General features: G+C 38.1%; 1 protein-coding gene across 5 annotated transcripts in view; it reads left to right on the forward strand.

Annotated features, from left to right (window-relative positions):
• Positions 1 to 16,157, forward strand: part of LOC410021 (protein Skeletor, isoforms B/C) — a 60,714-nt gene that overhangs the window by 21,334 nt on the left and 23,223 nt on the right. For all 5 annotated transcript variants that reach the window (XM_016913442.2, XM_016913443.2, XM_016913441.2 and 2 more), the window contains exons 3-4: positions 13,564 to 13,789; positions 14,783 to 14,894. In XM_016913442.2, the coding sequence (XP_016768931.1) occupies positions 13,564 to 13,789; positions 14,783 to 14,894 (338 nt within the window). The remainder of the gene's footprint in view (positions 1 to 13,563; positions 13,790 to 14,782; positions 14,895 to 16,157) is intronic.

Below are 16,157 nucleotides of genomic sequence, written 5' to 3' on the forward strand. Positions count from 1 at the left end.
ACGCGGTGATTGTGAGGTTATACGACCATTCGTTGCAAAAGTAATCGAGCAATTTTTTTCCTTTTTTTTTTTTTTTTTTCATCTTGCTTTCCCGTGGGATTACTTCCGGTTCAACGAGTCTCGCTCAGTCGGGTTCAATCTCCGTACTCTGTGTCAGATTACAGAGTACTCGCCGTAGTAACATCTATAGTAACACGTGTGTAGTATGTAAACTCGTGGCACGCATGCGCATCTACGGACCACTGGCCCATATGCATAAAGGCGAGCGCATATACCGAAAAACGTTGTCGCGTTCGTGTGCGTTCGACGCATATGCAGGGAAGCACACGATCTTTTATTCTTTCTCTTCGATCAAAAATATCGCGTCTACGAAAATCCTTTGGATACGATGAGTTGTTATTCTATGGGAAACGCACGTTTCGTGACAATATAACGATCGTTGTAACGCTTATATAAGACAATTGGCGATAAGAATTTTATTTGTTCGATGCGAAGAAGATATAAAGATGTTTTAATTTTATTTCATAATTGGCAATTATGTAATATGTAATATCAGAGGGAAAGATGTAAGATAAATTGAAATAAATATGTATTAAAAAAAATGAAATATTTCCACAAGTAAATACTATTTAATATTAATATCTGGATTCGATGTAAATAAAATATCTATTTTCCGTTCATATAAAAAACGCAAAAAAATATCAAAGATATCCTATTTTTTATTTTTTAAATATTAAAAAAAAATTTTCATATTTCACTATTTTTTTTCACGATTTGTAGATATTTATTTATTTATAAAACAAACAATTTGCACGAATTGATTTAAAAATATGCTATATTTTATTTATTTTATTAGCCCCCGATTAATATAATCGCGTAACTGTGAAATAAAAATCAGTAAAAAAGAAAAAGAAAAAAAAGATATCTTCCAGTCGATCGTCGAAACGAGAGTGAACCGTGGAACGGCGTGCACCCTGAAACTTAAGTAGTTTCCACAAGGGTGGGGAGCGTCGTTTCGACGCTCAGCCATAGCATCCCCTCCGTGACGCTCGACAGTGCTATAGGAAGAGGCTCCGCCGCTCAGACACTATCCCCACCGTGATGCGTGGCAAAGAGCGCCCCACCATTACGATGCCACTATAGAAGTGGAATAGGTCAGCCGGACGTTCCGAATAAACCTTGTAGATATGATTGTTTCTATATACATTTTCGAAACTTTCGATTCTTATTCTGTATCCTTATGAGAGGAGATTTATTAAAGCGTAAGAAATTCGATCGAATCTTAAAATTTAATATTTATAAAGATAGATTTTTCGTATTAATTGAAATTTCATTACATACATTATAATCACACAAAAGACTTTGTGATATTTTACGCGGGTTCAATTAACAAGTTCTATCAAAGTGACAAGTAATCGAAACTGATGATAATTCTGTTTTATATATAAATATGTAGAATATGATGGGTTATATATATTCGCGGAGATAAAATTAATTCTTATTAAGATTTCAATATGTTTTCTGTTTCATTAAATCTGACTTTCTAATGATATGAAACTTGAATATAAAATATTCAAGTTTTAATGATCTATCTTATTATTATATGTAAAAAATATTCCTAGGAGATTATGTTAAAAAATGATGAATAAAAATTTAAGGATCGAGATATTTGAAAAGATTTTCTTGGAAAAAAATTATTATACGTGTATAACTCGTTATACTTCACACATATACAAACTTTCAATATTAAAATTAGAATTTTTGGATCGGATGAATTTAACGTTACATTTTTACTTTTAATATTTTTCGAATCGCGAATGATTTATGATTTGTTCATCATCCGTTTTTACCATTAAACAACGAATCGAAATTTACTGCATTAAATACAACAAACAGAATAATAAGAAATAAATTTATGAATAAAATATCCATGGAGAAATATTTATTCATTCCCCGAGTATATCACGATATTGAATAAAGCTTCGACATTTTTCTGGAAATATCGGACGTATCTGGAATATCGTAATTTTCCTTGCATGTGGGTCTGATTTGCATGCATCAACGTAATCGCGCGTTCTTTCTTTCTTTCTTTTTTTTTTTTTTTTTCCCCTCCATAGATGATAACTGAAATGTAACGTTGTACCGTTAGAATACCATCCATTACCTGAAATCTATGAATTTTAACTTAACAAAATAGTATAATTTTTTTTTAATATTCTCTATTATGGAATGATATTGCAAAATATTAAAACGTACGAACTTTTCCATTATTTAGTCTCCTTTATTTAGTAAAAATCAATTATATATATTCACAATGTTCTTGGAATTGTTGCACCTTGACACAAATGAATCAAATATCTGACGTTTCATAGTCGTTGCTACATAGTTCTGGAATTCAACGTCACGTCATACCCCCGTCCATGATCTGGATTATGTACAAAATTGTAACGCTCTTGATTCCTGGTGTGCACTCGGATGCACACGATCAATCTTAAAACAGTTACTTAGCTCTCGAACTAACTGTATCAAAATCAATGTCTTCGACTCGTTATCGTCACTGTTTTAACAGCGATCACGAAGGAGGCGTTGGCAAAATTGAATTAGACTAGAAGAGAAGGAGGGAGGACTCGCGTTTCCCTGTAATTAAAATTCAACCAGAGTGACCAGAACGCAATCGAAGATAGAGGATCGCATGTGCACGCGGCTACTCGAAGTAATTGGAGTCGGTAACGGGTGTACATTTAATGCGTGTGTACTTGTTGCTTGCTCGCCAGATGTGTGGCTCCCAACGGGGTACACGATGCTTTCGAAACGACGACGTAGTTAGACCACCCTCAGAGTCGTCGGTGGTTCGGTGTGTTAATAGATGTAAACGGCCAATTCGAGACCAAACTCGAGGCAAAGGGACTTCTCGACTGTATCTGTAATCGCCCCACCTGGCGCCGCATAATATCAATCGAGTGTAATATTCAATTACGCGAGTCCTTGGTTAGAAATTATTGAGAATCACTTTTTATTTCTTATCTTTCTTTCTACTCTTTTCAAAAAAATTCGATTCCATCCGTTGGATCAGTGCTGTTATATCGGTGGCCAGATACAAAACGTTGTTCGTTTGCATTGTCAGCCCCCGTACCTTAATCTATCCGCAATCAAATGATCACCCATCTCCCCCAGGGAGATCCCTTTTCTTCTCTCCTACTGTTTTCTTATCGAGGACTCCTCCGGGGAGAGGATAGCGTGGAATTGCATCGTGGAGCTGCGCCTACTCCAGGCAAAGCGAAATGAAAGTCCGGAGTCAAAGAACGCGGACGTGTATCAGGGAAACAATTTAACTAATGGAACGGTATTGCCCGGTAGGAATCTATGATGTAGACACCCGGCCCCTTCTTCTTCGCGGCCCATATTATCCGCGCCTTTCGGCCTCTTGTTATCAGCGTTCGATCCCAATTTCTCGCTCATCGTATCGATTCGACCATCGGCCAATCGAGGGGGAAAAATAAATCGACGAGTTTATCGCGTCCAATCTTAATCAATTGCTTCGACGAGGAAATTCTTTAAGGTAAAGGGTCTCTTTAAAAATATTTGTAACGTTTTTACTGTTATTATACACCTTTGTGCTTTCGAAATGGTGTAACGATTTATTTTTTTTAAACAATCTCTTCTCTTTGATTCCGTGTAGGATTTTGTTGCAGGAAAAATCAAATTCTTTTCGAGAATAATAATTGAGAATAAATTTCATCTTTCGTCCAATAGATGTGCACTCGAATTTATTGTACTAGATATATCTGATTGGCCTGTTTGAGAAAGAAGAAACCGAAAAAATCGGTGGCACACAAAATTGGGATCCAAATATTCCGATATCGATGGCACGGTGATCAGGTTTGGCCGAAGGGGACGATATTACAGTGGCGTGTCTCCGGCTTGTGTTTGAGTTCCACTGCGATATGAATGTCTCCCTATGGGGGTGTCGTCGCATATCGATTGGAATGAGGTGCTAGCTACGCGTGCATGTATGTATGCACGCCTATCCACGTCCCGTTTCAAGCGGCCCCATGTCGTAACGCGAATTTCGTGGGAAACAGTGGCTTCGAAACGAAGGGAGCCGACCGTGAATCGTGTCCTGACACGGCCACCATCACGACTTCTCGGCTGTAATGGTGTCAGGCTGGAACATTTGTCACGTATTAGCGCGTATTCGAAACGCTATCGTATTATCTGACGTTGCAACAATTAAAACATTTCTATTCTATCTTCTCTTTTTTTTTATCGAATAATTGGACGGAGGAAAATTTTTAAATATTCGTTACCAGGTTACCTGGCCACCCTCGACAAACCTTGCTTAAAAGACCATCCCGCGATACGAATCAGGACAGATAAAGTTCCCTTCCCTCGCCATTACCATAAGCTGGCTTTCAACAATTATTCGATCGAAGATAGTATTCCATTATTAAGCTTATAAATCGTAAATATCATTTATAAAAAACGGGGAGCGCAAACAGGAAGGATCAAAGGGAATTGATGGAGGAGAAAAGAAAAAAGGAAAAGGGGGAGGAAAAAAAAGAACGTCCACGTGGAACAAGAGAGAAATCATTCTATCTATCGAGAGTTGTTTAAGCACGTTGCGGTGGCTTTATCTCGTAGACTGTTTGCCCCGAGCACGCTTGAGCCCCGGAAACAGTCGACCCGGCACGAGTTCTATTTCCTCGGGATCCCAATTTCTCTTCACAGAGAAAGTTAACCCCTGGAAACGTGTCTCGTGTAACGTCTTCACCACTCGAGCGACGCATCGAAAGAATATATATATATATATATGTATATACTCGAAGACCGCCGGTATGCGTTGGATGGCAAACGAGGTGCGAGATATCGAGGTGTATCTTGTCTGGGGAGCGCAGTCAGTTCGATATTGGGATGGGGTGGAGGGGGTGGTCTTAATGCATTTGTCGAGGTAGCCATGGTGGTACGCATCACTAGGCACCCTTTCTGCAAGCTCAGCATGCTTTATCCCTTCCTTTCTCTTTCCTCCTTCTTCCACTTTTATATCCTCGCTTCATAAGACTACTCCTTTTTTGCATCTTCCTCGAATCGATATCGAGCTCCCTTCTCGATACCCATCTTTTTGTTTTTTCTTTTCCCCTTTGATTCTCGATCTGTCAACTCTTCGTCTCTCTTCCCCTTCTATTTATCCTAATAATTTTTTTCAACGATCTTCTTCACTTTTTTTCTTTGATATATTCCTCGTTTCTTCTTGCTTTTTCCAAGTTTTTAGTTATCGTTTACCTGTCTCTTTATCCTTCTCCCTTCCTTCTTCGTCGCTCCTGTTTCCCCTTTCCCGGGAGTATAATGGCTTTAAAACGAAACGAGCGACCCCTTGGCTTTAATCTCTTAACGGGAAAAGAAGAGAGAGAGAGAGAGAAAAAAATATCATTCGTATTCTTCCTCGAAGACGGACAGAGGCTGTCTGGCTCGATCAATTAAGAGATTGCCTTGTCTACGACAATTATCCGGATTAACCGGATACGCGTTGAACGAATCTATTCTTGATTCCTGAAAAATCTTTTCATTTCACACAAGACGTTGCACGAATCGATTATCAGGTTTTAATTCAAGCGACAGATTAGAAAGTAAAAAATAAAAAGTGACAGGGAATAATGGATTGTTCTTAACGATTATTGACTATATATATATAGTAAAAGTAGATCGTGTAATTTTTATTTAAATAGACATCACGTTTCAATGATTTTTTCCTCGTGAATTGAACAGAACAAGTCAAACTCCTCTTTCTTTCTTCCTTTTTCTTTTTCTTTCAAACTTAAATTAGATTGTGAATAATCGGATATCTAACATATCTTTCTTTGCATTTATACTTATATGTTAGATAGCAAAAAATTTTGGATGAGAAATTTTAAATGGATCTTAAGAAATGAATATCTTTAAAAAAAAGAATGATATATAACTAATTTTACTTATAGAAGATTGTATATAAAATATAATTATAAAATTGTTATTTTTATTATTTAAGAAGTAGTAATAAAATTTATTTTTAATAATTTTAATAGATATTAAATTGCAATTGTAATTTATGCTAATCTCCATTTAACTTAATATTAATCATTTAAGAAATGAGATATTGCAATTAACTTAATTATTTACAACCTAATTATCTTACTTATAAATAATTTATCACTTGCGTCCATCCATCTTTTTTTCTTATTTTAAATATCGAACCAAGAGTTCGTGATATCACGAATTCTAGGATATTCTCTATTCTGAGACTTTGCACCCTCCGTGACGCAGTCACAATTAGAAAAAATAATATTATCTCCCCATCCCTCGGATAATTTCTGCAAGATCACTCGCCTGTTTCGCCTTTTTCTCAAATGCAAAAACTTTCAAATTCTGAGCTCGGTGTCGCAGGCAGAACGCGCTCACTCCGGTCGGGAGCACTTAGAAAATCGATAAGCCCTGGCTCACTTGATCCGCCGCTAGCTGCTGCCAGGCCATATCTTGATTAAAATCAGTGCGGCACTCTCCTTTCTTCACCCTTCTCGCACCCAAGATCCGGCAGCCCTCCGCCTCGCGATGAATCCGGTTAGTCTCGTTAACGTCTTAAGTCACCGGCTCCTCCTCTTCAACCAACCTCTCCTTCAACCTTCTTCAACCTCCGCGCCACTTTCTCCCCGAGAAGAGGACAATGGAACATCGAGCTTCCTCGAAAACTTGCACCACCACTTCGTCTCTTTAACGCGTGCCCGATAAAATCGTTCCTCGACCTTGATTAAACGGAAGTATCCGCTAGAGTCACACTTCAGTCATTTAGGATCATTGCCCCCGACGATTTCGACTCCTTTCTTTGTTTTTTTCCACAGTTTTCCTTTCGAACGATCCTCCTTTGCACTTTGATCCAACGAATTTTCTCCCAATTTCGTTTATTTATTTCGTTTATTCGATGGAAAGGATTAATGTTTTACATTTTTAAAACACTATAATTTTATTTGTATAATTTTATTTGAAATTAATAATATTTATGCGAGAAGATAGTGCTTAAATTAATATTCAAGGAGATTCGTTTAATGTTACTTACGTGATAACATATCATTTGAAACAATGGATCGTGTCTTGGAAATGAATATGTACAATATTTTATAATAACGTTACTTTATAAGTAACTCAAGAAATAGGAACAACATTTAAACCTTTGCAAATACGATATATTATACGATATAATGTTAAAAATGGGAAGGAACGAAATGGAATAATTAATTAAAAAAAGGTAAATTTTTATTAACGCGATAAATTTCTCAATCTCTCGTTACTTTTCATCGACCGGCGTTTACTACTGCTCTGTAAAATTAATAAAATCTGCACAGGTGATATAAACAGGTGAAAACCGATATATCCTCGAACCATAAATTGACACGTTTTCCTCCGCGATCTCACGGTGTCTCGTTTGTCGTTGGACGACGAGATCGACAGTTTCTTCAACAGTTACAAAAGTGAAAGTGCGTTTGTAGGATCTAGTTATAGGTAACAGGTATAGGAAACGTGTTGGCTGGTCGACTCCTATGTAAAATCGGATCGTATTCATTTTTCGTGGTCTGGTTGTCAGGTGTTATTTCACCTCGGGTTAGATCGGTCTCACGAAGAAACGGCACCGTCGTTACAAAATCAACGGGAGGACATTTCAGCTATTACAACTTTGCTTATTCTTACGAGAGTTCGATCGAGACTTTGAATTTATATCGCGGATAAACGGAATTAATAAAACACGGAGAGGACGAATCTCTCGATTCGAGCAATAGCGGGATGAATAAAGATGATTTTACGTTGAATAAATTGACTCATTACCTTCGAACTATCCTTGAATAGAATGACGTGTATTTATACGTATCCGGTTATTCGTTATTCTATACCGTTAGTTTATAAATGCGTGGTTATTATGTGAGAAATGAAACGGGATCGGTTTACGGTTTCTCTTTTGTTCGCGTGATTGGCGAGAAACTCCGCCGATTTCGTGACGGAATAAAGAGGCATTGGTTGCTAATTGATTCTCCAATTAGGTTATATTTCTCGGCGAAGAAATGGTTTTTCTTTTCTTTTCTTTTTTTCTTTTTTTCTTCTTTTTTAGAAGAAGATTGATTATCGAACAAATAGTCGTATTTTATGCAGTGATTCATCGTGAATAATATTGAAGGATTACACGTTTCCACAAGATTAATTTGTAATTTAAATTATAATTTAATAGCTGTGAAGAATTCGAAATCGAAAGAAAAAAAAAAAGAAATTTCCAATGGAATTTGGACGAAGAATGCGGAAAGGCACGACGCAGTTTCTTTAAAAGTGAGGTAACAAGAAAATTTCTCAAGACTTTCCTCGTTAAATGTTTTGCCCGAGGGCGAATCGAAGCCATAAAAAACAATTTCTCGCCGTGAAGCCAAAGCTGAAGAAAAAAAAAAAAAAAGAAAAAAAAGAAACCACTCGCTTCTAATTAATTAGCTCGAAATGCTCGCCAAACCCGTCATTGATCTTTCGTAAACGTCGATAAAAAAAATTCCTATCGACTCCTATCGAAATGTAACACGAATAACACGAGATATGCCGCGGCTTATCTCTACTCGTGAGATAAAAAAAAAAAAAAGAAACTCTTATTTAATTTCACGCGGCGCGAGAGTATCGCAAGATAACGAGTGAATTTTTTTTCGACTATCCTCATTAAACCGTGTGCCTGGAGGCGAGCGGTGAATCCGTTGAATCCGATCGAAAGAGCAAAGACCATCGGCGAAGGTAACGAACCCTGCCGCTCCCGGCCTGGTCCAATTGTGTATTTGGAGCACATGCAATATGCTTTGTGCCACGCTGCCCCGGGGCTAAGATATTCCCCGCAGCGGCCCATACAACCGAAGACTGACGTGTGTCGGAAGAGAGGAGAGGACTCGTATTCGAAGAACCTATGCACGATTCGAGGCCTCATCGACGGGAGGGGAAGGGCGAAGGGAAGATGCGCGATGTTTACTTGGCTCAAATGTTGACCGTACTCCCTTCACCAGTCTCGGATCATATCCTGCTTTCAGATGAATCTCTCGAGGCGTGTAGCCGGCGACCGCGTTAAGGTGTCGCTAAGGATTTATCAACTGTAGGTACGGACGATTCTTCGCTCTTATCGATCGAGAACGATTTTAAAAACAAGGCGACAATCGCAACGCGCGCGAATCGATCGAATTAAGTAAGAGTTAAGGAACGTTGAAGGGAAGTACAAGTGTTAGGAGTTTATATAAACCTGTGGAAATTTAATTTTCTCTGAAGATAAAAAATTATATTACAAAGGAACTTCTCAAACACAATAATTATTCAATGCTTGATTCTTTTTTTTTATTTTTTATCAAAATAATTTTATCAATTTTTTTAAATCTTTGTTTAAACAATAGATTTATTCACATAGATTGAGATAAAAATTATCATAAAACAATATACTCTTTGATACTCCATCACTTATTGAAATTAATGTGTCTAATGTTTCATGAATGTAGATGATTCTTTTCTCTTAATTTTCTCAAACTTGATCCATTATTCAAATTTCAAACGACTCCCACTATCCATCGCGCTGCTAAATTTCATCGAAATCGAGGAGAGCCACATCCGAGTCTCTCAAATACGAGATCCGCCAAGTCATCGTCACGCGGAAGGAGTGCAACGCGTACCACCCGTTGTTTTAAAGTAGCACCCCGTAGTTGGCGAGTGTAGTCGTCGTCGTATTGCGTTAATTTGTCCCGGTGATTATGGATCCATTAGCGTGGCAGCCAACAAATAGCACGGTACAATCCAATAACCGTCGCGGCCCATAATAAAAGGGGAGGCAGTTTAAGCACCAGTCGGGGGTAGTTTAGGCGGCGCGTAGGCACGCACCCACATATACACCTCTCTATCCTCGTGCGCTTGTGTTTACTAATAGACGTTCCACTATCTCCCTCTCCCTCTCTCTCTCTCTCTTCCTCACTCCTCGTTCTTTCCATCCTTTCGCATCACACGTTCCCACGTTTTGCCCACTCCTTCCGCCCACACCATTCCATGCCCGATTTCGTACGCATTGCTGCGAGCCTGAGGGGTTGACATCCCCCCACTCCTCCCCCCCGATACCAGATAGCGATCACCGCGTTCATTGTCGCATCACCGTAATATCCAGATGGGGTGCGGAGAGGCAACGACAACCACGACGACGACGTGGAGGAGGAGGAGGGGGGAGAGAGGAGGACGATACACGGGAAGAACGGAACCGTCGTCGAGCGGACGGAGGGGAGGGGAGAGTGGAGAGGGGGGAGTGGTGAATGGAGGAGCCGGGAGGGTGGACTAAAAGCATCGAGTCTGCATTTCGGTTCTGAACACCGGCGCGCCAACGACGTGTTAATTATCCTCGGTGGCGCGGTGTTTCGCGCGGAACAAAAATTACGGACGGTTAAGTCGGACGTTCAATGAGAATTAATTGGAGACGAAGTTGTGAAAGGTTATATGTTGTATGTATATGTATATGTACGTACGAAAGTAGAATTTAATCGAGGTATCGAGGTCCATTATTTAACCGAATTACGAGATATTATTATTGCATTACCCGACGTTCGATATTTAATTTATCTACGGGAACGTCCGTGCGTATGAATATTAGAAATTACGTTTAATATCGAATTATTATTGTAGAATTATTGTAGAGGAAGATTGATGCGTAACGATAATAAATAAAGCCTTTGCTATAACTATTTATAATATTAGCCGTATGGAAACGGATATGGATGGAATTATAATAGGAGATTCTATCCTCTTCGATTAAAAAGGCTAGTCGATTTCAGATATTTTTCTCCATTCCTTGTTTTCGAATATCGATCGAGTCCGGGAATAAAGTGATATAATAAATTTAATATTATTTTTCATCGGATTCAACTCGATTATTTAAAATGTCAAATTGTTTACTATTACGTTTCGACGGTAGTTGGCGCGTTCCCGAGAGAGATTTATGTATTTGTTAAAAAATATATATATACGCGTAAACACGGTGAAAGGAGTGTGTGAGCGTGCCCCAAATCCAAAATTCCGATCGAACTATTAAGCCGATTGCGACGAGATTTGAAGAGAAATTCGTGCATTCGCCGCGCATGGAATAAAAAGATTTGCAGAGTATCAGTTTTTCGGCCGAAAAAAAAAAAAAAAGAAATATCAACGACCGAAACCACTTTCTAACTCTAGCTGCGAAATTCATGTAATCGTGCAATAATAAAACAATGCAAAGCTGTATAAAAAATGCAAAAGGTATTATTGCTATTGGAATTTAATAATATTCATGTAAAAATAATGGTAATACTATTTCATTTAATATACGAATCGCTGATAAATAATAGTTGTATAATATTTATTATTTAAAATATTATTTAAAATATTATTTATATTAGGTATTATTCTCTATTCACGTCTCGCTTTGTCTAACTCAAATTTTCAACCGATATTTTCGCACATCAATTTTTGCGTTTGTTTGTTTCATCTCTCTGGAATCAATTTTTCAAACGTTTTCCATAAATATATTAACACCATGTGTTTATGGAAAACGAAAATATTTTATAAAAAAACGATGCGTAGCACTTTTGAATATCCCATCAATTTTACCGAATAATTTATAACCATAAAAAAAAATACGATATCGAAAGCCGCCATGTTGAATACATACCTTCGATCTTTCCGAATAACATTTGATCTCTGGAAAAATATGTGTGCATAAAAGAAGAGACAATCTGAAGGAACGTCAACTATTGACTATTCTTCGACTTCGAATCGAAAGTATTTTGCTTCCGAGGATGGTCCTTTCCCACTTTTATCTTCCATTTGCCATATTTTACCAATAAAAGAGAAAGAACCGAAGCGCGTGACTGAAAAATTTCCACTTTTTACGATTCTGTTATTATAACCCGATTATATTATCTAATTTTTTGTTGATTTGAGAAATGGCGAACAATTTGCTCAACAATAATAAAGTAATTAAATTGAAAAATGAATTCATAATTAATCACGAAATCAGAATATATGTAATCGATAATATTTATATTTAACATTCATAAAGATGAATATTTTTAACCTTATATATTTATTTTTTTTTTCAATCAATATTCTACAGAATACTAATGAATTTCAAAATTATGAAAAAATTTTTAACGAAAAGTATATTCACACACATATATATAAACTCTCTTATAATAAAAAGATATTTTTTCGCGACTTTGGAAAATTAAAAACTGCAAAGAATATTTTTCTCTATGTTTCAAATTATGAAAAATGTTTTTAACAATGAATTTACAAATAATCAAATAACATGAATTAAAAAATCGTAAATTGAATTTCTCCGCATCCTTTGCGAATTACACGATCCTTCGATGGATGGCAATAAAAAAAACGGAGGAGGGGGGAGGGGGAGAAGAGGAAATAAATCTTATCGCGAGCAATCTCGCGGAATCCCCCCGATCCCGGGCTTCACGCTGTTAAACGGAACCGCTAATCTAAAAGGAAGGGGGGGGGAGGGCGTTTCAAGACGATTCCCCGTGTCTGAACCCTCGCACCGTTACAAACCATCCCGATGATCTTTACCGCCTCCTCCCTCCCGATCCATCCGCTCGCCCGACTTTATGGGGGCCCTGTCGAGCAAATGAAATGAAATTCATGCAAATCGCGGCGCAGCCGACCGGTCCACCGGCGCTTTTGTATCGGGGCGGTGATGCGTCCAACCTATATCACGAGGGTGAAACCTCGTACTTCCTCCCTTTTCCAGCCGCGAGCGGCTGCAACGCCTCAAACGAGGCCCCCGACCGCATCTTTTCACCGTCTCACTCGGTTAGACTCAATTTCATCCGTATTTCCCGACGTTTGTAAATGTCTATGTTGCATGAAGCTTGGAAAGAGTAACAATTGAAGCTTTTAAATTATTTATTCTGTAAATTGTATATAATTAATATTTAAAATCTATCGTGTGCAATGGATAGAGATAAAGGATCTTGTAAAGGATGATTTATTTTGAGGTATATATCTATGTGTTTCTTCTTAAACGAATGAAAATATTTTGATATAAAAGGAAATAGGCTCTGATATTATGTACGAAAGACAATTATAGATTTTCTTAATTTTGTATTGTGAATTATTTATTTATAATCGATTTAAATTTATATTAAAAATATATCGGTAACACAATTAATATAGTTGTATATATTTCATTAAATGATAAAAATAAATTAATTGTTCGCTATTATATTATCATAATATGTTCATTTTGTCGTCCAATATTTAATTTACACACATTATCATACTATTTTGTATCACAAAACATCGATCTTTAATATTTCTTCTATTGAAAAATAAGAAGCAATCCATTATTTTCCATGTGTTACGATTACTTTTTGCGTATCCAACACTCAGATCTTTTTAAAAATTAATCTTAATCTCTAATATATACATCTGATAATTGAAATGCAAAGAGGGTTTAAAATTAATTTCTAATATTTCGTTTGGTATCGATTAATGGAATTATTATTATCGTAGGTCACGCCAACAATGGACCCAATTATTACGGGAAATTTATCGGAAAACTGAAGAACTACGCGCACGGAATCAAGGGGGACGTATACGCAGTGGACGACACGACGATATTCATAAAAGGATTCTGCTACGATGGGACCGGACCGGACGCGTATTTCTGGGTGGGGAACACCTCAACGCCCACGCCACAGGGATACATCGTCCCGTATCCGGAAATGGAGAAGATCAGGTAGGAAGAAAATTCTTTTCACTCCCCGAGAGCCAATACTCTCGTCTCGTTATACGGTCTCCTCGTTATATCGTACCCTCTTTTCGAATTCCCCATTTCGTCGCCTCTCTTCTCACTTTTCGACTTCCCCCGAGAGAAGAGAAACGAAGAAAAAAAAAAAAGAAAAGAAAAATGGCGGAGTTGCGTATGCGGTCAGGGTGATGGACGCTCGATGGAAACGGCGAAGGGGACGGGAAAGGAGGAAGAGGGGGGCGGGGGTGGCTGTTGGACGTAAGCGGCATAACCGTAAGGGATGAAATGAAACTCAAAGACTCTTGTTGTGCGCGTCGATGATGGGGTGGCCGAAGAGGGTAGAAGAGGGGGATGGAAAGAGAGAACGGGATTGCGGGGGTGCAGTTAATAAAACGGGAATTATACAGCGATCTCGTTCGGATTTCGTACGCGCGAGCACTTTATTACGTTTCGACTCGCCACTCTCTCTCTTTCATCCGTAGTGAAATTCGATGGAAGACGAACGCGGCGAAAACAAATGGTCTAAGACTCTTCTTCCATCCCCCTCTGTTAAAAAGCGAGTCTTTTTAAGAGAGACTCGAGCCGCGTACAATAATGATGTCTCGTTTCCGACTGGGGATCCAATTGGGCGAAGATTATTAGAGGAGGATGACGGTATTAGAAGTATTTGTTCCTGTGTCCCACCAGGACAGCGTCATAGCTCCACGTCTCCACTGCTCGAATACGATCGATACATGGTTGTTTGCCAAAATCGTCGACGCGTATCACCCACCCCCTCCCTCCCTCCCCCCGACCAAATCGATCTAGCCAGGTTGAAAAACTGGTCAGCGGGAAATGCGGTATTATTAGAATATAGTTATAGAGCACAATGTTATATAGTGCACGCCTATATACGCCTTCGAGCCTATTTTTTTCTTTTCTTTTCTTTTCTTTCTTTCTTTCTTTTTTTTTTTCTCTTCTTGTTGTACTCTGTCCACACAGGGACCCGGTGGTGCTCCAATCGTACAACTACACAGACATCATTCTGAAGCTGCCTGACGGGAAACGGATACGGGACATCAAATGGCTGAGCGTTTGGTGTCGTCGATTCACAGTGAGTGAAGAACATTTTTCGAATATTTTCCTTTTCTTTCTTTCTTTATGCACGATGTGGAGATTTGTATGTGTAAGAGAGGAGTAAGTAGTATACTTATATATATATACTTATATATATTCGGTTAATAGTGATGATTTAGGCTTGTGGTGATCAGAGGATTTCTTGAAAAATGTATAATAATGAAAGCTTATTTCTTTGATATTCTATCCGTTTGCAACATTGTTTCCAAATTTGTGTAAGACGTTCCATTTATATTGATTTATTGTATTTTTTTTTTTTGAAATAGAAAAATCAAGTTTAATGACTTTATTTGATGACTTCTTCCATATTTGATTCATTTCTAAAATTTGATAATCTTACAATACAATTCATAATATCAGAAAGATTCTATTCTCAAAAACAACAAAGTTACAAGACTTCCTTTTTAAATCAAGTTTAAAAATCATTTTAAAAAATACAATTGAAATTAATTAATTTCTCATATGAATGAATTATTACCAAAAATTGTTATACATATAAAAATGAGCAAAGAATGTAGAAAATATTTTTTTTCTCTTTCCAAATCAAAAAAACTCACTAACTTTCTTCGCACGAAAAATTTACTTGAAACCTCCTCGTTAATGAAATTTAGATTCGCTACTAATTTCGATCCGTACAAATCCTTTTTGCAAGGAAATCTTCACCTTCCCTTCCTTATAAATTCCCTCGTCTCGTCGAATGTCGCGGCGATCCTCCGTAACCACCTCGTGCACGGCGTTTCCAATAAATTTGTACGACGTACTTGGCCGCGGCGAGGAAAACGGCGACAGAAGGGGGGGAGGGGGGCCAGCCCCCGTTTTATTCGAAACCCTACGATGCGCGGAGAATGGAGATAACTTGATTTTTTGAGAAGGTCCGCCCTATCGGACGTGCATTCGTGGTCAATGGCGCGTGTTAGATGGATACGGAAGCCGAGATCGGGGGGCGCGTGCACACGCACGTCCGTACACAACTGTCTCGTTGTTTCGTTGTGTGCACGCGGATATAAGCGCGCATTTAAGTCGTCCCGTCCCCCCCCTCTGCTCTCTATTTTTTCCGCCCCGTTTAGGAGAACCAGAGCATTCGGCGTTAATCGCGTGATCTTTCGCGTAATCGCTGAATTAAATGCGTACAAATGTAGGAGTCGATGATTTGACGATTCATAATGTCAGAAAGATTCTATTTTCAAGAACCAACAAAATTACGAGGCTTTTTAAATCAAGTTTGAGTCGATGACCTTGT

The sequence above is a fragment of the Apis mellifera genome, linkage group LG1 (assembly GCF_003254395.2).
Source record: "Apis mellifera strain DH4 linkage group LG1, Amel_HAv3.1, whole genome shotgun sequence".
NCBI classification, from domain to species: Eukaryota; Metazoa; Arthropoda; class Insecta; order Hymenoptera; family Apidae; genus Apis; species Apis mellifera.